The 27,237-nt window shown below is 62.7% G+C and overlaps 2 protein-coding genes across 3 annotated transcripts; both read right to left on the bottom strand.

Annotated features, from left to right (window-relative positions):
• On the bottom strand, window positions 1–17,363 carry NCLN (nicalin). Of its 2 annotated transcripts, none has more exons than XM_012769342.2 (15): window positions 17,054–17,363; window positions 13,107–13,297; window positions 12,502–12,646; window positions 10,204–10,298; window positions 8,752–8,832; window positions 7,103–7,206; window positions 5,621–5,709; window positions 5,395–5,534; window positions 5,096–5,274; window positions 3,331–3,418; window positions 3,197–3,235; window positions 2,952–3,112; window positions 1,820–1,873; window positions 1,623–1,701; window positions 1–1,539 (listed from the first exon to the last, which is right to left on the bottom strand). In XM_012769342.2, exons 1-15 carry the CDS (start codon window positions 17,235–17,237, stop codon window positions 1,480–1,482), a joined length of 1,689 nt encoding a protein of 562 aa, XP_012624796.1. In that variant the 5' UTR covers window positions 17,238–17,363; the 3' UTR covers window positions 1–1,479. The 2 variants fall into 2 exon arrangements, with proteins under 2 accessions (XP_012624796.1, XP_012624795.1); XM_012769341.2 differs by having other exon boundaries at window positions 2,952–3,115; window positions 17,054–17,360.
• A 3,576-nt stretch (window positions 17,364–20,939) lies between these two features.
• Window positions 20,940–22,802, bottom strand: S1PR4 (sphingosine-1-phosphate receptor 4). Its single transcript, XM_012769343.3, has one exon. The coding sequence runs from the start codon at window positions 22,770–22,772 to the stop codon at window positions 21,618–21,620; it is 1,155 nt and encodes a 384-aa protein (XP_012624797.1). The 5' UTR covers window positions 22,773–22,802; the 3' UTR covers window positions 20,940–21,617.
• Between the last annotated feature and the right edge of the window lie 4,435 nt (window positions 22,803–27,237).

Below are 27,237 nucleotides of genomic sequence, written 5' to 3' on the forward strand. Positions count from 1 at the left end.
TGACGGTCATTCAATATGGCTTTATTTTCTCACTGGCCGGCTGCCGTCCCACAGCAGCCTGAGCTCGGACGGCCCGATCGCCTGCCCGGGCAGCCTAGGGACACCCAGACAGAAGCCCCGGTGGCACTCGAGTGCGTCCCGTCCCCACGGTGACACGGAGGCGGCGGCCTGAGTCGGCGTCTGGAGCACACGTGCCAGCGGCGACGGGGCGAACGGGGTGCAGTTTCTGGGGGAGGCGGGTGCCGGGCACCGTGGAGGACGGGTCCCCTGCCGGCTGGGCAGGTGTGGGGAGGCAGTCCTCTCACCCCTCCAAGCCACAGGCCCCCAGGGTGCCGGGCCAAGGAACTGGGGGCCGGAGTGACAGATCCCCAGGCCCTGCCCGGCGGACTCCCCGGCTCTGACGGGGCCACGGCCCGGGATCAAATGGCTCCGGCGGCCGGGCGGGGCCCACAGGCTTCCGCAGCCCCTAGAGCCCCCCTTGGCAAACACGTCACAGGTTATATTGCTAATGAACAGACACACCTTGGTCTCCCTGAGGTCAGCTCCGGCCTCCTCCCCCAGCCCCCCGGAGGGCTCGCGCCCCGCGGTGCCTGCTTCCAAGGTTAGGGGCTCAGTCAACAGCTCCCAGGGGCCACGAGGATCACAGGAGGCGCCAGCCCCCTAGAACACATGACCCTCTGCAGGGCCAGGAGCCCGAGGCCAGCGCAGGGAGCGAGTGTGAGGAGGGGCAGGAGCCTCCTCTCTCCCCCGGGGCGCCTGAGTGCTCCGGCTCGCCCAGCGCCGCCGTTGGACCCGGATCCGCCGGGAAGACAGGCAGGCCGGTCACGGGGAAGCGTGGCGGGCACGGGACACGCCGGGAACTAGCTCACAGGCAGCTGGGGGATCCCGCACGGGGTGGGGAGGACACAGCCTGCGTGCAGCCACCTGGTGCCTCACGGGACAGGCGAGGCCCACAGGGAGGGACAGAGGCTCCGAGACAGTCACCACCACGCTCCTCCGTGGTCGGAGAGGTGGGAGGCGCGGGTGTGGCCGAGATCCGGAACCGGAGGCTGGCGCCGCCCCTCGGACCAGACAGCAGAGAGACAGGCAGCCACGTCCAAGCCACAGGGTCACCGGGCGCGCAGAGCCGGGGAGGGCAGGTCCGAGGCCAACCCGTGTCGTTGCCGTGGCAGGAGGGGCGTGTCTGGCGTGTCCTCTGCAGCGGTGCACGTTCGCTCACATGGAGCGAGGCCCGGCTCGTCCCCAATCCGTGGCCTGGCCCCGGGACCTCGAGCAAGTTCTCCAAGGAAGTTCGAAGACAAGAGAAAAAGACAGACCCCCAAGTCCCGCAGAGCCACAGGGGCCCTGCAATTGCGTTTCTCCCGCGAGGCGCGTGGCCCCTCCCGCCGGGCGGCGTAGGCAGGGGTGTCCACTCACTCGTGCGTGGCCGGCGGGCGGGTGGCGAGGAGGGCGCAGGCAGGCAGCGGGGGCCGCGGGGCGTCACTGCGTCTTGGCCTTCACGAGCAGCCTCTGAACCGTCTTGTAGAGGAGGCTGAAGTGCTGGGGGGGGGGCAGGGTGAGGGTGGGTGCGGCAGGCGGCGGCCACACCTGCTTCTGGGCGGGCACGGGGTGGGGGCGCTCACCTGCACGGCCGTGTAGGCCATCCCGAGGTAGGCGCCAATGCACACGGCCAGGAGCAGGTCGAAGATGGCCGGCTTGACCCTGGGGGAAGATAGGGACCACGCAGTCAGCTGGCAGGGCCCGGGTGTCCCTCGCCAGCCCCTGGACACCCGCGGGCCAGCGTCCCCTGCGCTGGAGCCAGGGCAAGGGGCTCACTCACCTGTACGCGTTCATCACCTGCTTCAGCTGGTCGTAGAAGACGAACTCCGGGTCCCTGGGGAGAGAGCACGTCCTCAGGGACCCACCTGCGCCGGCCTGGCCCGGCACAGCCCACCGCCTCTCGGAAACCGCGGTGAACGGGCCAGGGCCCCTGGGCCACCCGGAGCCCCCACCAGCCCCGCCGCCAACTGTCCTTGTGGGTAAGGACTGTGCTTTACTCTTAGACCACATCTCCCCACTCCTTTCCTGGTGTTAAAACATGCAGTAAAATGAGCAGTAAACAGGGTGGCCGCGGGGACTCCGTGGGTCTGGGAAGCATGTGCACAGAGGAGCGGGGACCACGGCCTGGGAATGAGACCCTCGCTCCACAGGCGTGGTCCACTCGGAGCCTCGGCTTCTTCTTCTGAGTCTCGTGGGACAGCCGTGCACGCCCACAGCAGGCGGGCCGCCGCACGGCACCTCAGGCAGGTCTCCTGCCAGGAGGCCTTGAGGTGTGGGCTCGGCCCACCTGGGGAGGGCTCGGGGCCTTCGACATAAAAAAACGCAAACTCCAGGGAGCCGCTTGGGCCACATTCAAGGGACTCCAGGGTCAGGGCCACCTGAAGGCCCAGGGTGTGGCAGCGCTGCCCAGCGAAGGGGTCTGGGGCTGCCACATCACACGCAGAGCCCCCGCTGCGGACGCCACACACCCAGGAGGAGCGTGTCCGAGCGCGGCGCACGTGCCAGCCGCTCCTCTCCCTTCCTGCGAGCCCCGAGCCGGACCGGCGGCCTGCACTTTCTACTCACGGTTCTCTTTCCCGTCGTACTTTCTGTGTTATTTATATTCCTTATACACCTATTTTTTAAGAGGCAGGGTCTCGCTCTGCCGCCCGGGCTGCAGTGCAGTGGCGTCATCACAGCTCACTGCAGCCTCCGACTCCTGGGCTCCAGCGATCCTCCCGCCTTGGCCTCCCGAGTAGCTGGGGTTACATGCATCACCACCACACCCGGCTTTCATCCTGTATTTTCACTTGCTCCAACTGGCACCCTCTGGGGTGGGCAGAAGGTTCTAGAAGTCGCGGTCCCAGTGGAGGTGACGCCCCCTGGCCTACTGCTCTGCCGAGCCCCACGCTGCCCGGGGCCTGCGCGCTCACCGCTTGTCCGCCTTCACGTGGTGCTGCCGCACGTCCTTCAGGTAGCGGCTCAGGTAGTGCTCCAGCGTGCTCAGGAACGTGCTGTCTTTGTCCACCAGCTGGGCCGCCCGGGGCTGGTTGGTCAGCCAGTCCATGACCGAGTCCAGCTGCTCCTGCTGGATCTGCTGCAGGGACGGTGGCCTCGGTCACCGGCCCGGCCCCTCCCGCCCGCCCGCCCGGCCCCCCAGCACCCCCGGCCCCCTTACCATCTGCTCCGTGAACACCGGCATGTCCGGGGGGGTCCCCTGTAGAGGGAGAGCGGAGGAGACGCGGCCCTGAGTCCGGGGCGCCCGGCGGGCAGGTGGTGCAGGCGGGCGGGGCGGGGCGGGAGAGGACTCACCTTCTCCGACAGGTTGTAGATGACGCGCGTCAGGGCTTCCGCAACAATCCTCGTGTTGCGGGTCAGGGTTTCAGAATCCACCCGGGACCTTCGAGGTTTAAGATAAAAAAAAAAAAAAAATCTTCTTGGAACTGGAATCATTTATAATCTTGAAAAAGCAAAGAATGGTAGGGCGCGGTGGCTCACGCCAGTGATCCCAGCACTCTGGGAGGATTGCTCGAGGTCAGGAGTTCGACACCAGCCTGAGCAAGAGTGAGACCCCATCTCTGCTATAAATAGAAAGAAATGAGCCAAAAACAACTAAAAGTAGAAAAAATTAGCCAGGCATGGTGGCGCATGCCTGTAGTCCCAGCCACACAGGAGGCTGAGGCAGCCTCTGACTCTGAACCCCCCAAAAAGCAAAGAATGACCTAAATCTCCGACGGTGGTAAAAATGAGAACAGCAATGACCTTCTTGGGTGGGGGCAGGCCCCTCTCCACACCCCACATTCCTTTTTACTTTTTTTATTTTTGAGACAGAGTCTCACTTTGTTGCCCAGGCTAGAGTGAGTACCCTGGTGTCAGCCTAGCTCACAGCAACCTCACACTCCTGGGCTCAAGCGATCCTCCTGCCTCAGCCTCCCAAGTAGCTGGGACTACAGGCATGCGCCACCATGCCCAGCTAATTGGATATATATTTTTAGCTGGCCAATTAATTTTTCTATTTATAGTAGAAACGGGGTCTTGCTCTTGCTCAGGCTGGTCTTGAACTCCTGACCTCGAGCAATCCACCCGCCTCGGCCTCCCAGAGTACTAGGATTACAGGCGTGAGCCACTGCGCCCAACCCCAGATTCTTTTTAAAAAGGGGGGTCCCCACCGCCCCTCCTCAGGGGCACGCCCTGGCCCCGCCGCGCCAGCCATCGAGCTCGTGGAAGCCCGCCAGCTCGAGCCGTGAGCTCCTGCCCTGGCCTTCCCAGTGACTGCACCACTGGGCCTCAGTTTTCTCATCTGCAAATGGGGGTGACCAGCACCCTCCTCCCAGGCTGCTGGGGACAGACTCATCGTGACACCTCTGCAGTGGGGTGAGTGGCGTCCCCCAGATTCACGTTAACCCAGGATCTCGCAATGGGGCTTCTCTGGGAATAGGGTATTTCAGACACAACCAGTTGAAACGAGATTGTTTAGGTGCTGAGGCCGAGCCGATGGCCGGCGTGCTCCCAAGAGGAAACTGGGACACAGAGACACGGTGAAGAGGCCACGTGGAGACGGAGGCAGAGGCGGGAGCCATGCGGCCACAAGCCCAGGATGCCTGGGCCTCCCCGGAGCCGCTGGAGGGAGCGGCCCTGCCCTCGCCTGACCCCCGGCTGTGGGGCTCTCTGTTCTGAAAGCCACCGGACACTCACGCCCATCCACGGGACCGAGGACAACCCGCAGCCGAGAGTATCGCTGGTCACAAGCGGCACCTCCCTGGGCCTCTCGCGGGCCGGACGGCACTGCCCCTGCCCAACAGGGCTGGCCTGGCCCCCACGCATGGTGCGGGCACAGAGGGAGACGGCGAGAGCTGCCTGCTCCCAATTCAACAGGTGACGGGGCCTGGGGGTGCCCCGTGGGGGTTGTGGCCACACGCTGAGCCTTCCTGTCCCCAGCAAGGGCCGAGAACTGCTCGCCCTGCTTCCTGCTGCCCGCGGAAGTCCGTTCCCTTCCCTGCGGCCCCCAGGAGTCATGCATGACCTACTGCCCCGCCAGCGACCCCAGAGGACTGTTCCGGAAGGCGCCCGGGCTCACCGCACGTCCATGATGCTGCTGCGCTGGCCGTCGCGGTGGCTCTGCAGGTGGGACAGGGTGAAGGCGGGCAGCCGGCGGATGGCGAAGCGCTCGTGCTCCCAGGCCAGCACGTCCTCTGCCAGGTTGATCTTCTTGTGCACCATGGAGAAGCGCACCTCGGGGAACTGGTGCTCGGCCACCTGCGCGGCCCGGCGCGTCAGGGGCGGGCAGGCCGACCTCCCCAGGTCCCCGCGTCCCCCAGCGCCGCCCCGCCCGCGCCTCCCCAGCACCCCCACGTGAGGGGCCCGCCCCGCACCCACCGTCTGGAGCTCGCGCAGGAAGGCGTGCTGCAGGGTGCCCTCGCGCGGCGGCTTGGACACGTGCAGGTGCAGGCTGTTCCCGCGGCCCAGCGTGTCCAGGCACAGCACGAAGGCCACGTTGTCCTGGAGCAGGCTGGAGTCTGCAGGGAGCCAACACCGAGCGCTGGGGAGGGCCGGGACTGGGAGGCCCAGCCCCTGTGCCGCCCGGCCTGGGGCCACCTCGCACCTGTGTGGTCCAGGTTGTCCTCCAGCCAGCGCTTGGTCCCCTGGTAGTTGAACTTGCCCCCTCCAGAAGCAAAGAACAGGAGGTTGTACCTGGCGGGGGGACAGGGTTGATGTGACAGGGAGCACCCTGGGTGGGGACCGGCCAGGTCGTGGGCCCAAGGAGGGGCGAGGGGAGGGTCTCTCTGAAAGGAGGAGATCGTGACCACCCCCTGGGGCAGGGGCTTTACCCCAGCACCGCGGGTGCTGAGCGGTGTCCCTGCCCCCGCCCACCCTGAGGAGCTCCCCTAGAAAGGACAAAGGAAAGTGCCTCCACACGTCACTCTGCATTCCTAGGGGACAGAACCAGCCTGGGTGGAGCAGGCATGAACACAGACAGACACCTGTCGCTCAGAGAAAGGGCAGCGCAGGCCTCGGGTCAGCACTGAGAGGTCAGGGCCAGCCCGGCTGGGATTTTTGTTGGCGTCCTCCTCATGGTCAAAAAGTGACTCGGTAGTCACGTCCAAGTTCAGGCAGAATGAAAGTGGGGCAGGGGAGCAAGTTCCTTTTTAAGAAGTGGTAGGCCGGGCGCGGTGGCTCACGCCTGTAATCCTAGCACTCTGGGAGGCCGAGGCGGGCGGATTGCTCAAGGTCAGGAGTTCAAAAAACCAGCCTGAGCGAGACCTCGTCTCTACCATAAAAATAGAAAGAAATTAATTGGCCAACTAATATATATAACATAAAAATTAGCCGGGCATGGTGGCGCATGCCTGTAGTCCCAGCAACTCGGGAGGCTGAGGCAGGAGAATCGCTTGAGCCCAGGAGTTTGAGGTTGCTGTGAGCTAGGCTGACGCCACGGCACTCACTCTAGCCTAGGCAAGAAAGCGAGACTCTGTCTCAAAAAAAAAAAAAAAGAAGTGGTAAAACAGGTGCTTTCTCACCCACAGCCTCCAGGGACCGGAGTCCCACCGGCCCAGGGAGGGGGACGCTACGTTAATTATTCAGGAACAAACCGAGTCTGCTCCCTGCCCACGGTGGACACCAAGTAAACCCCTGGTGGGGCAGACGGGACAGACCGGGGGACCCCAGCCCGTGGGACTCCCTCCTCCCTCCCCACGCGGGGTGGGTGTGGACGTGTGCGGCCTCCTAGGACCTCAGCGGGGAGCGACCATGGGACGCAGGGGCTCTTGGGGGTCAGTGAAATCCTGAGCCCGGGGTCTCACCCAGGGTGGACTCTACCCCTGGGAGACACTTTAGGCTATCCCGATGGACGGGTGCTCCGGGGTGGGGACAGGGACGCCACTCACCCCCACAGTGCCCGGGATGCCCCATCCCAGAGAACGACCCGCCCCGGTGTCCGGGAGCCCCCGTCTCTGTTCTCACGGCCGAGAACCGTCCCAGCGGGGGCCCGGGACTCGCGGTGGGGCGCACAGGGGTGGAGCTGGGAGGGCGCGCTGTGCCCGCACACGGGAGCCCTGGACAGACAGACCCCGCCCGCGGCACTCACGCGGCGTGCGTGCGCTTGTAGGTGTAGAGCCGAGAGAAGAGGCGCGCCAGCTCCAGCAGCACGGAGATGCCGCTCCCGTTGGAGTCCGCACCCAGCGACAGCCACTGCGGGCAGAGAGGCCGAGGTCACCCCGGCCGCCCCCCGCCCGTGAGAAGCCGCACCGGGGCCGGCGCCGAGAGCCGGGCGGGCGCATTTGCTCGCCGGGAGCTGCATCCGCCTGGCCCCAGCCTTTCCCGGGGCCCCTGCTGCGGGCCGGCTCCCCCACTCAGGCCGCCCGACCCCGGGCCGCCCCCGCCCGCACTCGTCTTGTTCTAAAACGCCTTTCTCAACGGGGCACGACGGAGTCTCAGGGAGAGGAAACGTCCGCGCTGCCGCGGTGGCTGGGGCTGTCCCAGGTCACGGTGCGTGTGGGCATCCGTCGGGGGCACCGACGCTCGGGCCAGCGTCCTGCTTCAGCCAGACCCAGAGGGCCACACGGCGCTGCCGTGTCTACGCAGGCGTCAGGCGAAGCCACAGACGGGAGCGGATTCGCCGGGGAGGGCTGGGGAGAGGCCAGCAGGGCCGCCCCATCTTGGGTGAGGTTCCGGAGCAGGCGGCGTGACAGGCGCCGCTCTGGGAGCGTGCTGAACACGCTGAATTTCACGTTGCGTGAACACCTCAAAAACCTAATCCCAAAAAACCTAACGGGGGAGATGACGGGGACAAAAATGTCAAGACGGCTCCCTTTCGGGGAGGCAGAGACCGAGCCCCGTTCTACGCTGCCGACTGGACCCGGAGTTCTCAGGGACGGGGCCTCGGCCCTCTGGGTGGCACAGCACAGTCAGGGGCTTGGCAGGAGTCAGACCAGTTTGCTCAGGGTACGGCTCCGCAGCGGAAGCAGCCAGAGTCTCACGCTGGTGCAGCTCCGACCCTGCGGACCTGCGCTGGGGCCGCGTGCTCAGAAGGTGCCAGCAAGACTGCCCTCGGGGCGTCCGGGACCTGGGCGGCCCCACCTCAGCCCTGCGGGATGGCTGGGCCTAAACCGCCCCTGCAACCACCTGGGTCCGTGTCCGCCCCGCCCCGAGGTCCTCCGAGTCCGAATCCCAGCACGGGCCAGGCGGCGGGCTGAGGGAAGGCGTGAGACCAGGCTGGGGCCAGGCGGCGGGCTGAGGACGGGCCAGAGACCAGCCCCACGGACACTGGGCGCGGGGGCCCCGCAAGCTTCCCCGGGGAGGACACCCACACGTGCCGTCACGTTCGCTGCTGGGCGTGGGGCTGTCCTGCGTGGCTCCCTGGGGAGAGGGTTCTGGAAGCTGGGCCTGGCCTCCCGCCTCACCCCACGCCGTCACCTTCGCCGACTATGCCAAGTCCCTTTGCTGTCACGAAGCCACGGCCACGTGCCGAGCCCGGGGGTCTTGGGGACCCCAGCACAGACTCCTGGGCTGGATTCCTGGCCCAGCCACCTGCGAGCCTCAGGGCACCGGCCGAGAGACCCGCCCAGCGCAGAGACGCGGCGATGCCGCTGCGGCCCTCTCAGGGCTCGGACGGACGCACACGGGCACCAGGGTGGGACCGCGCGGATCCCAGCCGCCGTGCCACCGCTGTGCTGCCCCTGGACCGGCTGAGCTGCGTCTGGCCCCGCGAGGTGGGCGTGGGGCGCACATACGTACCGGGGCCACGCCGAAGGCGTCGTAGTGGGCGACGATGACGATTGTGGGAAGGTCCTCTCCGCCCAGCCCCGTCAGCCGGCCCTGCGGAGAGACAGCCTGTGAGTGGCCTGGGCGGCCCCCCGGGGCAGGCGGTGACCACGGCAAGGGGCTGGGGGACCCTCCTGCCTGGGCTGCATGGGCCCCTTCTGCCCTGGTTCTGGCACCTTCCTTGGCACCGATGCCCGGAGGCGCCTGCCCCCGATCCAGGGGTGAGGCAGAGCTCCCCAAGGGACACCCCACCCCACTCCGGCCCTGGGTGTCAGGCTGATGGCTTTAACAGAATGGCGGCACCACGGGAGGGATCAGGCCTTGGTGCCCACAGACCTGATGGTGCAGGACCTCGGTGTGCGGGGCCCTGGGGTGCAGAGATGACTCCCCTGCCAGCAGGGGCTGAGTGGCCGGCACCACCCAGTGTGAGCCCGAGGACGGGCACACAGGAGCCCAGGGACACACGCAGGCAGCGGCTGTCCCAAGCAGAGGGTGGGATGGACCAGCGTGTCGGGCGGGGGCCGAGGGCCTACGGTGCGCTGGCATTGGGCGGGGCCCCGGGACACTGCAGAGGCCAGGACGAGCGTGAGTTCAGCTCCCCGACACTCAGGCTGGCGGGGGGCAAACCAGCGGCACACAAGTTCGGAACGTGTCCTCCGGTGACGATGACTACGAGGACACCAAAGCCAGGCGAGAACAGTGGCTCCTGGCTGAAGACCTGCATGCGATTTCTCAGGCCCGCCCCCAGGCGGCTACACAGGCAGCACCTTACAGGCCTCAGCGGGGACTGGGGGGCTCCCTCCCAGCGCCGGCCCCAGTGGAACCCGCTGTGGCCTCTGGGGGAGCCAGGGTCAAAGTCTCAGCCCCACCTGGCCGGGCGCCTTCCTCCTCCGCCTCTTTACCTGAGGCCAGGGGCCCCTCCCGGCGCCTCTGCCAAGGCCTCCCCCTGGGGACGAGGGGCCCTGAAGACACACACACCCCCTCATGCTTCCACCTACCCAGTTACGTTCCACTGAGCCCTCGCCCCAGCCCCGGGACCACGAGACTGCAGGAGCCTTCTGCTCCCTCCACAGGGGCACCCCCACATCGGAGCCCCGACAGGAGCCGGCTCTCCGGGGCAGGGCTCCTGCTCACACCCTGGCCGTGAGCCCGGCAGGCTCAACCCCGCACCTGTGGCTCGTGGCTTCAACCAGCTACTCACACACCTGGCCGCTCAGGGTGCTCGCTCCCAGCCTGGCTGAGCTCACAACAGCAGGGGACATTGGGGGACAGCCACCGTGAGGAGCCCGGGCAGGTTTCCAGCAAAGCGGGTGCCGGATGTGGTGCCCTCGAGGGGCTCTGCCTAGCAGGACCAGGACCGGCGGTGCACGGCCCACACGAGAGGGAGGCGGCCCGGCTGGGCTGGGGGCGGCGGGGGGCGCTCACCTCCACGCTGGTGATGAGCCAGTCGCTCACGGCCTTGCTCTGGACGCCGCTGGTGACCATCTGGAAGCCGTTGGCGGTGGCCGTGTGCAGCAGCACTGGGGGGAAGGGGGGGTCAGCCAACCCGGCAGAGCCGGATCCCCGCCCCCAGCACCCAGGACGCCGGTCCGGGCAGGGCAAGCGATGCGTGCCAGAGACACCGCTGCGAGTTCCCGCACGGGCCGCTCCTGACATTAACCACGCGCGCACCCCGAACGCTCCGCCATGATGCCGCTCCTTCTACTCTTGGGCACTAGATGGGAGCCCCCCTACTTTTCACGTCGGGCAGAGACCGCCCTGAAACGCCAGAGAGTCCAGCCCCGTTCAACCTGCACTTCTGTTCCTTCAGCATTTGAATGACACAGTCGTCCGCTGTGGGGACAGGAGACGCTGTAGCTGGAGGAAGCCCATCCCCCGGGGACTCTCTCAATACGTGTTCTGTGGATCTTAATTTATTTCAAAACAAAAAAGCTATTTTTAAAAGGCAATCATGGCCGGGCACGGTGGCTCGTGCCGATAATCCTAGCACTCTGCGAGGCCGAGGCAAGAGGATTGCTTGAGCTCAGGAGTTCGAGACCAGCCTGAGCAAGAGCAAGAGCAAGACCCCTGTCTCTACTAAAAATAGAAAGAAATTAGCCAGACAACTAAAGATACAAAAAATTAGCCGGGCATGGTGGCGCATGCCTGTAGTCCCAGCTACCCGGGAGGCTGAGGGAGGAGGATCGCTTGAGCCCAGGAGTTGGAGGTTGCTGTGAGCTAGGCTGATGCCACGGCACTCTAGCCGGGACAACAGAGCGAGGCTCTGTCTCAAAAAAAAAAAAAAAGGCAATTGTGACCAATAACGAATGACTTTTTTTTTTTGAGACAGAGCCTCGCTCTGTTGCCCTGGCTAGAGTGCCGTGGCATCAGCCTAGCTCACAGCAACCTCCAACTCCTGGGCTCAAGCGATCCTCCTCCCTCAGCCTCCCGGGTAGCTGGGACTACAGGTGCACCACCATGCCCGGCTAATTTTTTTTTAAATATGTCTTTTAGTTGGCCAATTAATTTCTTCCTATTTTTGGTAGAGACGGGGTCTTGCTCTTGCTCAGGCTGGTTTCGAACTCCTGACCTTGTGCGATCCTCCTGCCTCGGCCTCACATAGTGCTGGGATTACAGGCGTGAGCCACCGCGCCCAGCCCCTACGTGTGACTTTACAGCTGGTTCTTTCCTCTAACTAATGTAAAAGGAGCACTGCCCCACACCACTGAACTCTCTCCCTCGACAACATTCCCACCGCTGCGTAAAACTCCACCGCGTGCGAGATGCCTCCTTCCTGCTCCTCTAACTGGTATCTGGGTATTTCCAACATTTCACTCTTCTACTGCCATGTAAAATGCTACTGTCAAGACTGTGAGACCAGGGGCTGGCAGCTTTTTATGGAAAGGGCTGGACAGTTAATACGTTCAGTTTTGCAGGACAGATGGTCTGTCACGGGCTCGGGGAATTAACTTTGCTACTGTGGCAGGAAAACCCCCACAGACCATGCACAAATGTATGGGCATGGCCCTGTACCAATAAAACTTTATTTATAAAAACAGGCAGACCCTGGGCCAAAGTTCCTGATCTAAAGAGTGCCAGTAATTTGGCTATGAAAAAGGAAGCCTTCCTTACAGCTCTGACGCATACTGCTAAACCGCTTCCCCGAGGAGCCGTGCGGGTCTATCTGTGGGACACACTCGCCTGCCCGGGCCCGTCCTCGCTGACCCTGTCCACTTCCCTCTCACACGTGCCGTCTCCGTGGTGGACACGGCCGTGGGCAGCCCCCCCCACCCCCCGCCTCCCCTCAACAGGTCACACTGCAGAGCTCCCCGCCACGTCCCCTGGTCACTGGGTGCAGAGAAACGTGTCTGTCCCTTTTCCCTGAGAACGCTGCTGGTCCAGCTGACGTTCTAACGCGAGGTGACACTGAGGATTTACTTGGCAGGCCGAGAACAGAACACCTGCCCTGTGTCCCCAAACCGTGAGCAGCTGGGGTGGGAAATGCCTCCCTCTCAGTGAGTGGTCCCAAACGTTCGGGTGCACAGGAACCAGTTGTGGGGTTGGGGACAGAGGGCTGCAAAGTACGGGGTCCTTGGTGCCAGCCCCAGGTGGTGGCACAGCAACTACAGGCAATGGATGCCACACGCTGGCGCTGAGTGGGGACACGGCACACACAGGGCGACCGCAGCCCTGGGACAGGGAAGCCCCCCACGCCCTCGGCCCCCTCCTGCGGCCCAGACTCACCCTCAGCGGCAGAGGCGGAGCCCTGGGAGGCAGAGGCGGCCTGGGTCTGCTCGTAGATGGAGAGTAGGGCCTCGTCTTCCACGGCAAAGTACACGGGGACGATGGTCTCCATCGCCAGCATCTCGGGCTCGATCTCCATGAATTGCTGGGGGGGGAGACACGAGTTAGGGGGCTGGGGCCCGGGTGGGGAAGCAGATCGGCTTGGCCAGCGGCTGGCCCTGGAGGGGAGGCAGGCGGCTCAGTCGGTGGCGTGAGCTGCCCCCTCCCCAAGCCCCTCATCTGCAAAAGCACCTCCACCCGGGGCCTCTCTCGGGGTCCGGCCAGATCCTGCTCCTGCGCGGCAGGGTCTCCCGGCGCTGTAGGTGCTGAGCAGCGCCCCTGTCCCTGCCCACGCCCACCCGTGCCAGGAGCCCCCTCCTCAAATACCTCCAGACGGTGCCCGGTGTCCTGTGGACACGAAGCCGCCCCGCCAGGGAGGACCGCTGATGAAGGGGAACAACATCCCGCTTTCTAAAGGGCCCAGAGGTGAGGCGACCCGCCCAGGGTCACACAGCTGACTGCGAATCCAACCCTGAGCACGTGGGCAGGGAGGGCCGGGCGCTCACCCGGACGACGTCCTGGGGCACGGCTGCCACGGCCCGCGGCAGGATGATGACCACGGCGCCCGCCGACTGCCGCAGCGCCTTCTGGTACTGCTCGTAGGAGAAGTCCAGCAGCCGCATGAGGACGCAGCGGCGGCTCAGCACGTCCGCGTCCATCGTGCGCGCCTCCGTGTTGAGCACCGCGTTGCGCGTGCCTGTGGGAGGAGGGGGTTCGTCTCTCAGCGGGCGCCAGGCCAGGCCCTGCCCGGCCCCCTTCCGCGCCCGACCGTCTTAGAACCATGACCGTCACGTCAACTCGCCCAAATGTCAACAGCGAGCAATGGGTCTACAGCACAACCTGACGCGGTGAAAGCCGGCAACAAACCCTGGTGCGCGGCCCCGGGGCCTCGGTGCGAGCCCCACGCAGGAAGCACTCAAAAGTGACAATGCAGACACGGCCTTGGGTCCCCTGGGAGCCACCGCCCCGTCCCATAGGAGCCAGCAGGGCAGGTGACGCACGCGGGACGCGCCTGGGAAGGTGGCAGACAGGACGGGTGGCTCCACAGGACCATTGGATGTGCCGGAGTGGTGGGTCGGGAAAGGCACAGAGGACGGACAGAAGGACACCCGTCTCGGGTGGGGACGCGCCTGGGAAGGTGGCAGACAGGACGGGTGGCTCCACAGGACCACTGGATGTGCCGGAGTGGTGGGTCGGGAAAGGCACAGAGGACGGACAGAAGGACACCCGTCTCGGGTGGGGACGTGGGGTGGGGGTCTCTGGGCCTCTGCTCCCCTTCCCGTCTGACCTCGCTCGCCCGCAGGGGCCCTGCCAGGGGGATGGCAGCAGAGACCTTGAGGAAGTCCTTGGGGCTCGGAATGCTGGGAACGCCCCTCCCCTGCGCCCCACCTGTCCCTTTGGCCTCCCAGGGGCGGCTCAAATGTCACCTCTTCTGGGGGGAGTGCGGGCCCCCCACAGGCACCTACTGTGCGCTGGGCCAGAGGCTGGGTGTCCGCTCGCTGGAGTTCAGGACTTGCTCTCAGCGGGCAGCGGGTGAGGACACAGAGGGAAGCAGCACGTTACTTGGGTCCCCCAGGACACCCTCTAGGATGGAGCCGGCCCCATCCGAGCCCGTGTCACACCTGTCACGCCGTCCCCATGGCCTGGCTCACTCTCGAGGGGCTAAGGCGCAGGGGCTTTTGGTGGCACGACCACACACGGGCAGGCGTGTGCAAGACAGTGAGGACACGGCCCGAGCCCTGCGTCTGGAAGGCCTCTCGCGGCCGGCCCCCTGGAGGCGGGTGCTGGGCACCTAGACAGGAGGCGCCAGCCCGTCGCAGGATCAGGCCCGAACAGAGGTCGGCAAACTTTTCTGCCACCTTGCCAGCCGCATGGGCTCGGTTGCCATCACTCAGCTCTGCTGTCTCAGCGCGAGAGCAGCCAGAGATAGACAGCGACACAGTGTGACCGTGTGCCGATAAAACTTTATTTACAACAAGCAGACAACTGTCAGATTAAGAGCTCTCCAGAGCCTTCCTGGCTTTCGTCCTGGGAGCCCGGCCCCTGGGGGTGCTAACGTCCCCACCCATGGGGTCCCGGGCAGGAAAAGCAGGGAGTGTGACAAGCCCCACCTGACACTGGCAACGCCCTAGAACGCACTTCCCCGAGAAGGGCCAGAGTCCACCTGCTGGGCGGGGCAGGCTCCCCAGGCCCCACGCCCGCCGAACACAGAGCGCCTCCCAGGCCCCGTTTCTCAACAGGAACAAAGGGGAAGTTGGGAAAGGTGTCCCCAGCGAGAACGGTTGCGAAGCCCTGGGGAGAGGGTGCTGAAGACAGTGGGAGATTGCGGGAGAGTGACAAGAGTGACTTAGCAGGCCGGCCCTCAGAGGCAGCATGCCCGGGCTTTCCCAAGGACCCGTCCTCTGCGAGCTGGACCTCTGCCTGGCGGCTGCAGAGAAAAAGGACCCACGGGCCCCTCTGCTCACTCTGGAGCCCACGGTCCTCCCAGACCACCGGGCGAAGGCCAGACACAGGGACATGCCCCTCCCAGTGCAGGACAGGTGGCTCTGAGTTTCTCAGTGGGAGTGATGCAGGCTGAGGACCAGGGAGGAGGGCGGAAGGGACCCCAGGATCAGGGCAAAGGACTCAGAAGGGAGGGAAAGACAAAAGGGCCAAAGTAACGGGGTTGAACACACAGAGGCTGGGAGAGAAGAAACAAGTCCCACGAGGAAACCGAGGCAGCTCTGAAAATCAGCAAGGCTGTTTGCTCAACACGGTCGCCTGCATTTCCGGGGGGCGGGGGGGAGGGGCTTGTCGGGGAGAGAAGGGACCCGTCCCAGCTGCCAACAGGACTCAGATGGATCTGGGGAAACGGGTTATTTCAAATCCCAGGACCTGAGCTTTCTAGGCTACAGGCTCGTCTGGAAAACCCAGGAAAGCCAGAGAATTGAGCTGCCCACTACGTGGCTGTCTGGGGTCATCACTTCTAAATGGCACCAGGAATTATGCTCCTCGGTGGCACAGCCTCGTCCCACGGGCTCAGCAGCCCCCTGTGGCTGGCGGCCCTCGGGCGAAGATAGAAAACACATCTGCGTGGCAAAGAGTGCACAGGCCCCTGCTGACGGAGACTCTTCCCCCGGGGAAAACACCAAAGGGCATTAGGGGCTCCTGGTCCCCCACTCCTGCCCTCCAGAGCTAGGGTCACGGGGTTAAACCACTACTCTGACCCAGGGGCTCTACCCTCCACCCCCAGCACTGTGGACACTGGGGCCGGACTGTTCTCTGGGGAGCAGCGTCCCTGCCCCACCTCCCCCTGCCAGGGGCTCCCCCCAGTCAAGACAACCACAAACATCCCCAGACATGACCCCATGTCCCCTGGGGCAACCACCTCCGCTTTAAAATGAAAACAACATACTTCGGGGTGAAATGGGATCTGAGGGGAAGCCTGGGTACGTCTCCAGAGACGGGCTCCCAGGGGCCTGGCAGAGGCTGGGGGTCCCAGGGACTCGGGCTGAGCCTGAGCTGTTTCAAGAAGGAGCTGTCCAAGGGAACTGGGGCTCAGAACTGAGGGGATCCAGGGGACGTGCGGAAAGGGGCTCCTTCATGGGGAGGTCAGGCTTGACCTTCAGGGACCTGAGAGGCGAAGGCTGGAAGAAAGAAAGACTCAGGACCAGAAGGTTCTGGAACAGCAGGTGCAGCTATAGTCAGGAGACAAGGGCATCTACTATAGAATGATAAATGCTTGGGGCTGCTGAATTGGACGGGGTAGGGACGCATCCATAGAGGGGCCCCCCAAAAGTCCCAAGGCCAGGGATGGAACTGGGGAGGTGGGAGCTACAGGACTCTGAAAAAGTGGCTCACACGCTGGGACCAGGGAGAGCCCAGAGCCTGGGAAGAGATGGAGCATTGACTGGGGGACAGTGGTCAGTGAGAGCGAGCTCGGAGGACGGCTGGGTGTGGACACCGGACTCAGAGCGCGGGATACCCGGGTCCGCGGGAGGGGATGGGGCTGGCTGGACCCCTGCGTCGGTGGCTGGGCCCGGCAGACACCAGCGCAGGGACGTTTAACTCCAAACGCGGTTAAGCCAAAGGCTGAAGCTCTGGGCACTAGGCGGGGTCCTGGGCCTGGAGGTCGGGGGGAGGGCAGTCGGGGCAAGTGGGCACCGGCCGGGGCGGACGCAAGTGCCCAGGGGGCCCAGGAAGGAGATACGAGGCGAGGCGAGGCGGCGCGGCTTTAGCCCAGCTGGGAATAGCAGAGCGGCGGCCTGTGGGTCCCCGACCAGGGGGCGCTTGGATTCCGGGGCAGGGGCTGCGGAGGCGAGCGCGGGGGACCCGTCGGGCCCCGAGCATAGAGAGCCGGGGTGCAGGACACCCGAGAGAGGGCCAGGGCGGGGAGCGGCGGGGCGGGGAGCCCGGGGCCGGGGAGGGTCGGGGGCCAGGGGGATCGGGGCCCGGGCCGCGGCGGCGCACGCACCGTAGGGCTGGCCCTGCAGGTCGTACTGCTGCATGCGGTACACCGTGAACTCGTGCGCCGCGTCGGCCGCGGGCAGCGGCGGCGCCACCAGCAGCAGCACGGCGGGCAGGAAGACGATGAAGCCCAGCGGCAGGCACGACGCCTTCAGCATGTTCTCCAGCACCTCGCCTGCTTCCTCCAGCATCCTGGCCGGCGGCGGGGCCGCGCGGGGCGGCGGCGGGGACGGGACAGCGGCGGCTGCGGCGGCGGCGGCTCCCGCGGACTCACCTCGGCATGGGTAGCCGCCGGGGTCCTTCGGGCGCCGCGCTGGGCAGCCCGCGCCTGCCCCGGGGTCCTGCGGGCACCACCGCGGACAGTTCCCTCTGGCCGCGCTGCCTCATGGGACTTGCAGTCCGCTTGGCGCGCGGAGCTGCCTGGGAGTTGTAGGCCCACTCTAGGCTCGCCGGCGAAAGGCTGTCTAGCTAACACTGCGGAAGTTTCACATAAACTCCAAGCCACAAAACACAGAGACTTTAAAAAACTATTTTGCGGTAGAATTTTCTCAAATTGCGTCTTTGGTGTGTGTTGCGTGGGGAGAAGGGAACGAAAGGCCGGGGGGGGGGGGGGGGCAGGACGTGACCTTGCGACCTGGAAGGAAGTTGGAGCTGAAGGAAAGAGGAAGTGGCCTCTGGCGCGCTGGGTCTCCTGGGAATTGTAGTCTCCTAGAACAGACACAAAGGATCATGGGAGCTGTAGTCTTCCTCACAGAAGTTTCGGGGGGGAAAAGACTAAAAAATCACTTAAAACTCTCAAGGATGCAGATGTTAAGCAATACGAGGGCGAAGACTTCTGTCTGCTGTGTGCATCGATGTATCCCCGACACTAAGCAGGAGCCCTGGCACACTGTGGGTGGTCTATACAATTTTGGGAGGAATGAATGAAAAATGAATAAAAAGTCGTGCTAGGCTGTGACACGGTGCGTTATGGGACTTGTAGTCGCAGCCTGGGCTGCACGTAGGGTGGGTGGCATCCTTGGTTATATTTATCCTTGTTCACTTTTGGGGCATACATATGCTAAAAAAAAGTATTTGATGTTCCTCAGAAATTGGAATTTATTTTCTGGGTGTTCCATATTGGTATTTCCCCACGTGGCAACCCTCAGGGCCCAGGTGTCAGGGACCAGGTACAGGAGCATCAGCAACTCACAGCCCCTCCCACAGATGGGAAAACAACGGCCCAGGCCCCGGGGGAATGAACAGTTGTCTAAGGACTCAGGGCCTCCCTTCTGTCCCGGGTGAGCCCTGGCATTTGTGCCGATTAAGAGAATGAGCTCGAGTCCTCCACTTCCCAGCTGTGTGACTTAGGGAAAGTCACTTCACCTCTCTGGGCCTCTGTTTCCTCAGCTGTCAACTGTGAAGATACATAATGAAACACTCTGCCCCACCAGTGGTGTGTAAGGATTCATTACGTCAATCCACAGGAACGGATTCAGAGCTAAGCACACAGTAAGTGCTCAATAAGTGTTGGCAGTATGAGGCTGCACCAAGCACACGCAGCGTCAGGGCCTTTGCATTTGCCATTCCTGCTGGAACACGCTTCCAGCACCTCTCTGCATGGCTGAGTATTCCAAGGAGGGAAGGAACTGACAGTTATTCATTTGTTCATTCATTCATTCATCAAAAACGAAGTATCAGGGAACAAAAAGCTACGGGTACGTGTCTAAGCCGGGTGCAGTGGTGCACTCCTGAACTCAGGAGGCTGAGGACGGAGGGTCGCTAGAGCCCAGGGGTTTGAGACCAGCTTGGGGTACACAGGGAAACCCCAACTCAAAAAAAAAAAAAAGGAAAAGAAAAGCAAAGCTACCTGCGTGAGTTTGAATTCCAGCTCTGCCACTTCCCAGCTGTGTGACCTTGGGTAAGTTACCTAACCCCTCTGGGTCTCAGTGTTCCCATCTGTGAAACGGAATTACTGAGTGAGATGTAAGGCTTCGCAGTTATTGCTCATTTAAAAACACACGCATGATAGTTCAGGGTGTCTGCATTCCTCACCTTATCGAGTCCTCATTGAATCCAGGAGAACAGGAGCTGGCCATGTCCTCATTCTGCAGACGAGAGAGCTGAGGCACAGGGGACCTGGGGAGCTCCAGTGGGCTACAGTCACCAGTGAAGGTGTCGCCATTAACCCCTGGGCTGTCCGGTAAGTAGCAGTCAGGATTCCTGGAGGCCGTTTCGCCACTGCCATGGAGGAGAGCTGGGGTGCAGAAGGAGGAGTGGAAAGAGGTTTCTGAAGCCTCAAATGCTGCTGTGTCCAGTTCTCCCAGAGCTCTGTGTCACCGTGCTGGGCCCTGTGCTAGGGACACAGCCACGGCCCAGACAAGCCACGATACCCACTATCGCAGAGCCCCAAGTCCAGAGGAGATGGATGCGTGACCAGGTGCGACTGCAGCTGGGATGCAGGAGGCACAGGCAACTGCGGGAGCCCAGAGGCGGCCTTGGGAGAAGAGGTAATCAGGAGAGACTTCCTGGAGAAGGTGGCACCCTCGCTGAGACCCGAAGGATGGGCAGGCCGAAGTCGAGTGAAGAATGAGGGAAAGCCACACCCAGCAGAGGCAGAACTGTAAGAGGGGGACACAAAGGCAGCTGTGGGACCCTAGGGAAGAGAAGAAATCAGAGATGACTTCCTGGAAGAGGCGACACCAAAGCTAAAGCACACAGAATGAGCAGGCAGCCGTCAAGTGGAGAACGAGGGGAGGCACGTGCCAACCAGGCCACCCTGGTGGGGGCAACAAAGGCAAGTGGGAAGACCCCCGGGAGGGAGGGAGTTGTAAGTAGTTCAGCTCAAAGCAAACCACATGAGGACGCCCCGCAGGGCAGAGGGAGCCAGGGGGCAGCTCATAGTGGCCCAGAAGGGGTGCGGAGAGCTTTGGGCTGGCACAGCCTCCACTCACCCAAAATGCCACGGAGACCCCCCCGCCAGCCGCCGGCGCAGATGCACACACGGAGCAGGCGTCGGGAGGACACAACAACCGTCCGGCTCTTGCGCACACGGACACGCGCTGGGGACTTGAGCCAACCCCAGCCAAGAGAACCGCCTGCGATGACGGAAACGGTGGCACCTCTGTCGTGTCCAAAGCAGGAGTGGGAGCCGCTGCCGACTCCGTGGACTGTGGCTCTTGTGGCCGAGTGTTAGGGGGTGACCCGTGTCCCCCCGCAAACCCATATATTCCCGCCCTCAGCCCCGAGACCTTGGATTGGGACGCTTATTTGGCAATAGGGTCATTGCAGATGGAAACAGATGACACCCTTGTACTGGACTAGGGGGGCCTGATCCCACCACTGGGGATTCTACAAAAGTGGGGGGATGTGGACACAGACACACAGGGAGAACGCCACCGGAGACAGGGGCAGAGATCGGGGGACGCTTCCACGCGCCAAGGAACGCCAAGGATGAATAAAGCCCGTGTGCAAGGCACAAGCCCCTGGGGCTTTGTCCTGGCGCTCTAGCAAACCACAATGCGGACAAACTGAATTTAAAACTTTCATTTAATGTTCATGAATTGTAAACAGCCACACAGGGCCAGTGGCTGAGATACCGGACAGTTCGATAAAATAGTCGCCACTCCCTGCACCCCCGCCCATCGTGCGGCAGAGAAATAGTGGCTTCGAGCAGAGATGTCCCGTGCCCAGGTGGCAGGCGGGGTGGCCCCCAGGCCGCTGTGCCGCAGGCACGTGGTGGGACAGAGGCAGGGGATGGGGGGCTGGCATAGGCCCCAGAGGAGGGGCAGGGCTTCGTACCGGCACCAGCACCGACGCTCAGCCGTGGGCTGTTTAAATGTAAACAAATTCACAGTAAATAGAACCTACAGTTAGAAGTTCAGTTCTCGGTCGCTCCGTACCCTGCAGGGCTGGCATCTCCCGTGCTGCGTGGTGCAGCCGTAGAACGTTGCCACCATCGCGAGACGTTCTGTCGGACACCCTGGGCTTCAGGTGTGGTGGCTGGTGCCGAGCATGTCAGGACAACCTTGTGCGTAGGGGCTGGATTAGCCCATTTCACAGATGCGGAAGGGCGAGGCCGCGAGTGCTGTGGGGAAGCTGCGAGACACTCCCCTAGGCCAGGAGGGCGAGGTCACCGCACCTATGCCGGTGCCCAGACTGTGTCCAACAGATGCAGAGGTCAGAGCCGGGGCAGGGGCCCTGCCTTCCCAAAGGGGAAGTGAGCGAGAAGAGGCTGGTGACAACTGTCATCGGCTGCCCCACCCCCTTCCTGCAATGCCGGGACACGCTCGCTCGCCGTCCACACCCACACTCCACGCTCACAGCCACGGCCGGGCTCTGCCAGCCGCGCCCCCGAGCCCGGCCGCGCACTTGGGGACAAGAGAGAGGCTGCCACTCCTCGTTCACTCGGCCTGCAGTGTTGCCGGGGCAACCACCCCGCTGCCTGCCCCACCGAGGCCCAGAGACGGCCTGGGCCTGCTCCGAAATCACACAGGAGCCCGGGCGGAGTGGCCCCACCGGGTGGCCTCCTCGTCCGAGGTCCCCGCGGGAAACCGCCCTGGCGTCCCCCGCCGCGTGCAGCCCCGGCGTCCTCAGAGGCTCCGCACGCTGGAGACGCTGGACAGGGGCTCCCGCAGCCGGAAGCTGAGCGACCGCGAGCCCCGCAGGCTGTCCCGCGGCCGCAGCGCGCTGTCGGTGCTGGAGCCGGCGGCGCGCGCCTCGGCGGCCCTGGCCAGGCAGTCCCCGGGGCCGCGCAGGCCCAGGCGCAGACACGCGCAGCACAGGAAGCCGAGCACGGCGCGGCACACCTCGCGGCTGCGGAAGGAGTAGATGAGGGGGTTGACGGCCGAGTTGAGCACGGCCAGCGCCAGGATCCAGTCCATGCCGCGCAGGTACTCCTGCGCCCACGCGGTGGAGCCGAACACGTCGGCCAGCAGCAGGCCGAAGAGCGGCCCCCAGCACAGCAGGAAGGCGGCCAGGATGAGCAGCACCGTCTGCAGCAGCCGGCGGGCCTTGCGGCGGGCGGCGGGGCGCGGGGCGGCGCGCCCGTTGGCCCGCACCACGCGGAAGATGGCCCCGTACAGGCCGGTGATGGCGGCCAGCACGGCCGCGAACACCAGCAGGCAGAAGAGGATGTAGCGCTTGGAGTAGAGCGGCAGCAGGCTGGAGCAGCGCTCGAAGGCGCACACGCAGTTCCAGCCGAGCAGCGGCAGCAGCCCCAGCAGCGCGGCCAGCAGCCAGCACAGCGCGATGAAGCCGTGCACGCGGCCCGTCTTGCGGGCGCGGCTCTCGGCCACCGGGCGCACCATGGTGGCGAAGCGCTCGCCGGCCGTGAAGAGCAGGCTGAAGGTGGAGGCGGCCAGCGCCGTGAAGAGCAGGCCCTCGCGCAGGAACCACTGCGCCGGCGCCAGGCGGAAGGTGCGCGCGCCCGACAGCAGCACGTTGGCCAGGTAGGCCGCGCCCGTGAGCAGGTCGCTGAGCGTGATGTTCACCAGGCAGTAGTAGACCCAGCGGCGCGACCGCATGCGCGCCAGGATGGCCGCCAGCACCAGCAGGTTCTCCAGCACCACCAGGCAGCCGGCGGCCACCGACAGCGCGCGCAGGGCCCCCAGGCCGCCGTCCTCCGCGCCGCCGCGGCCCGCCAGCCGGCCCGAGTGGTTGTAGTGCAGCACCAGGAGCCGGCTGTGGCCGCCGGCCGCCAGCTGCTGGCAGGACTCGGGCGCCCCCGGGGCCCCGGTGGCGTTCATGGCCTCCCGGAGGGGCAGACTGAGGCCCGGCAAGGCGGAGCCGCCTGCCTCCCCGGCCTCGGTTTCCTGTTATTTGAAATTTCCTGTTATGCTCAAGGTACCCCCGGGGTGGGGGCCAGGCCCAGGGCGGGGAGGGCGGCCCAACCGCCGCCTGCCGCCGCCACCAGCCCAGCCGCAAGGCCGCCACCCGCCCCGCCCTGCTGCCCCTTCTGGGTCCTTGAGCCTCAAAAGCCAGAGGCGGGAGGGAACCCCAGAGCTGTCAGTCCCCAAGGGGAAGCGGCCACCTAGTCGCCCCTGCCCCCCGCGACTGCCCCCTCCAGGACAGGCCTGTTCCACGGCTCGTCCCCAACTGCGCCAAGCTGCCTGGCACACAGTAGGTGCTCCATAAATGTTTCTCAAGTGCTCACGCACCCTCGACAGGGCCGGGCCTGACTTGCAAGGTGCTTCTCTATAAAAGGGGAAACTGAGGCCTGGATAGGCGGCCACGCCGCACTTGGAGGGTGTTAAGGCAGAGCCCTGTGCACGGGAGGACACCCAGATCAGGCTCCTGGGGTCTCGGGCCAGGACCCCCTTCCTGGGCTCTGCCGTTGCCCCTCGCTCTCGAGGGAGAGATGGGGGCTCGCCCCACCCCCACCACCCTGGGGACGCTGGCGCAGGGTGACTCAACCTGAGATGGTTGTGGTCTGACGAGGGGAGACACACCCTGTCCTGGTGTCTGGCGGAGGGGGGGTGGGGTGTGGTGGCCCTGAGCATCACCCGTAGGTGACAGGACTGCATCCCTGCCCCCCACTCCCCAGAGCCCGGGACCCTCACCCTTCCCTAGCACAAGGCTCTGGGGTGTGAGGTGGTTTGGAAAATATTTCAGGGCCCAGAGCTGTGAGTGTGGCCCAGGAGTGTGTCTCTGATGGCCCCTCCCCCACCGCAGCCACCCCGGACCCACCTGCCTTGCCCCTCCCCCGCCCCGGGCCCACGTGGTCATCAGCCTTCCCGGTGGTCTTGGGGAAGGAGTGACCATCGCAGTTCAGCCAGCCAGGTGTGCTGGAAGGGGCACAGGTGTGCTATGAGGGTGCAGGTATCCATCCCAGAGGGACACAGGTATTCCATAGGGACAGAGGTATCCCCTAAGAACACCCGATGAGGACATAGGTGTCCCACATGGCTACAGTATCCCCCCCAGGCTGGGAACTCCACGCAGGGCAGGGTGGGAGGGGCCTGCGGTGGAGGGCAGCTGGGCCCTGTCACCCCCCCCACACGCCACACACAGACACACACACACACACACACACACACACCCCATTTCCTGCTCGGCTCTGGGGCCGCAGGGCAGCTGCAGGGAAGCTGGGCACAGGCACTGGCTGAGGAGGCAGCTGCGTCTTGTCACAGGAGGTGACCAAGCAAAAGGGCTCTGAAGAGGGGTGTGCGGTGGGCAGGTCATGGGGAGCAGGGCTGGCAGCTGGGGTGTGGGACCAGGCGGGGACGAGCAGACAGGCCCTGCCGAGCAGACGCGGCCACCTCGCTCAGGCACCTACGTGGAGACACGCTGCAGCCCTGGCCCAGCTCTCACCCCAAACTATGCCCTGACCCTGGCTGAACCCCAATCCTGAGTTTAGCCTAACTTGAGGCCGAGCTGTCCAACAACGACCCTCCACCGTGAATTCGTCTCCTTGACCAATGAATTGGGGGAAAGCCTGTGTGTGCGTCCTACCTTAGTTAATCTCACAATTATGCCCACACTGCAGAAGAACAATCCCCCTTCTAGAAATCCGCCCTGAACACGGGGCTCTAAAAATACCAAGGCCATTCCGGTGACTTTCCAGCTTAAAATTTGAAAGAAGAAAAAAAAAAAGAAAATAAGTATAATTTTTAAAATCAAAAGATATAAAATATTTTAAAAATTAATAATAATAAATAAATAAATAAAAATACCAAGGCCACGCGCACAAGATTATTCCTTGAAGTGCCGTTTGGACATGCAAAACATTAGAAGCCACCCGAATGTCTTCACACTCTGCTACAGCCCGGAGAGGAATACTACGCAGCCGTGTAAAAGAACAGCAAGGTGCTCCGTGAATGGCAACGGAGTGGCTTCCAGGACATGTTGTCACATGGGACTATAAACCAGCAGAGTACACAAGAGTACGCGTAGTACACGTACTTTTTGGAAATAAAGAATGCTTGCTTTTGCAAAGAAACACAGGAAAGCTAAGCCAGGAACTAGCGAAATTTATTCCCTCGAGGGGATGGAAACAGGGAGGGAATGACACCATCCGAACTTTCCTCTTTGTGTAGGTTTTAAGCCGCGTTCATGCTTTCTATGTTCAAAAATGAAATGGAACCACCAAGGACGGAGAAAAAAGCTTTCAGATGGAACATCGGTAGAAACAAATGCAACTGTATTTCAAATGAAAAATGTGACCACACAGATAGAAAAGAACCAGCCCGTGGAACTTTTGAACACATGACTCACTCTGAAGACAAAATGAACTGCAAAGAAATGTTGGGCTTTGTGCAGCAGATTTGTCCTTGGGAGTGGTACTAACGTAGCAATTTTGAAACTGTTGTTTGTGCAACAGGATTCCTGGAAGTGGCGAATACAGAGATATGAGTAGGAAATAGGGTCTTCCCTGGGGGAGAGAAAAGGTCAACTATGAGCTGGGACAGTGCAGGAAAGAGCCCTGCAGGGGTGGGAGAAGATTTCAAGTAGCAGCGGGAATTCACAGTTTAAACAAAAATCTAAAGCCAGGTGCGGTGGCTCACGCCTGTAATCCTAGCACTCTGGGAGGCCGAGGCGGGAGGATCGCTCAAGGTCAGGAGTTCGAAACCAGCAAGAGCAAGACCCTGTCTCTACTAAATATGGAAAGAAATCAATTGGCCAACTACAAATATATAGAAAAAAATTAGCCGGGCACTGTAGTCCCAGCTACCTGGGAGGCTGAGGCAGGAGGATCGCTTGAGCCCAGGAGTTGGAGGTTGCTGTGAGCTAGGCTGACGCCACAGCACTCACTCTAGCCTGGACAACAGAGTGAGACTCTGTCTCAAAAAAAAAAAAACAAAAACAAAAATCTACATCCTCATTCAATCCACCGAGACAAGCCGGTGACATTGAGCACCCAGCACTCAGATCTTGGCTTCTAAATATCACCAGGGCTCCCAGAAGAAATGGTGATCCCAGCAGTGGAGCAGGAAGAACATAAGATGAGCCCAGAACATCTCTCCGGAGAGCCGAGTAGTGCTCGCAGGATGGGGACCTGTCAAAGGACACAAGTGCCAGCTTGAAGAAGCTGCTGCTGGCCACGCCCGGTCACAGTGGATGATCTTACCACGTGAGCCAGCAACTCCACTCCTGGGTGCACAGTTAGGGATGAACACAAGTCCACGCAGAAACTTACACACCCAGGTTCACGGCGGCACCGTTCACAACAGCCCAACGGTGGCCACACCCCACGTGTCCCCTGACAGAAGAATGGACACACAGCGTGGCCCATCCACACGCTGGAGTATCACTCAGTCATGACAAGACACGAGGCTGTGACACAGGCCACAGCGTGGAGGGACCTTGAGGACGTCGTGCTCAGCGAGAGACGCTAGACACAGAAGGACACACAGTGTGAGACTCCGTTTACATGAAAAGTCCAGAACAGGCAGAGACGGACGCGGATTCGTGGGTGTCAGGGGCTGGGGAGGGGTGGGGGCATGACTGCTGCTGGGGATGTGGTTTCTTTTAGGAGTGATAAAAATGTTCTAAAATTGACCATAGTGACAGTTGCACAATTCTTGGAATACACTAAAAGCCACTGAATTGTATATTTTGTTGGGGTCTTGCTATGTTGCTCAGGCTGGTCTCGAACACCTGGGCTCAAGCCATCCTCCTGCCCGGGCCTCCCAAAGTGCTGGGACTACAGGCATGAGCCACCACATCCTGCTGAGTATGGATTTCATTCATAAAATCCAGTCGTAACACAGTCGTAAAAACTAATTTTTAATTTTCTTTTATGGAAGAGGAAGCCCATGAAAGTCTTAATGCAGGTCTGACTGGTCTTCCAACTTTCTTAGGTTTGAAACTTTCCATGATAAAAAGGTTTTAAGAGATGTTGGATGGGCCGGGCGTGGTGGCTCACACCTGTAATCCTAGGACTCTAGGAGGCCGAGGCTGGCGGATGGCTCAAGGTCAGGAGTTCAAGACTAGCCTGAGCAAGAGCAAGGTCCCATCTCTACTAAAAATAGAAAGAAATTAATTGGTCAACTATATATATAAATATATATAGAAACTATATATTTCTCTATATATTTTCAAATATATAGAAAAGATTAGCCGGGCATGGTGGCCCATGCCTGTAGTCCCAGCTACCTGGGAGGCTGAGGCAGGAGGATCGCTTGAGCCCAGGGGTTTGAGGTTGCTGTGAGCTAGGCTGATGCCATGGCACTCTAGCCCGGGCAACAGAGTGAGACTCTGTTTCTCAAAAAA

Source organism: Microcebus murinus, chromosome 27, assembly GCF_040939455.1.
Source record: "Microcebus murinus isolate Inina chromosome 27, M.murinus_Inina_mat1.0, whole genome shotgun sequence".
Taxonomy (NCBI): Eukaryota; Metazoa; Chordata; class Mammalia; order Primates; family Cheirogaleidae; genus Microcebus; species Microcebus murinus.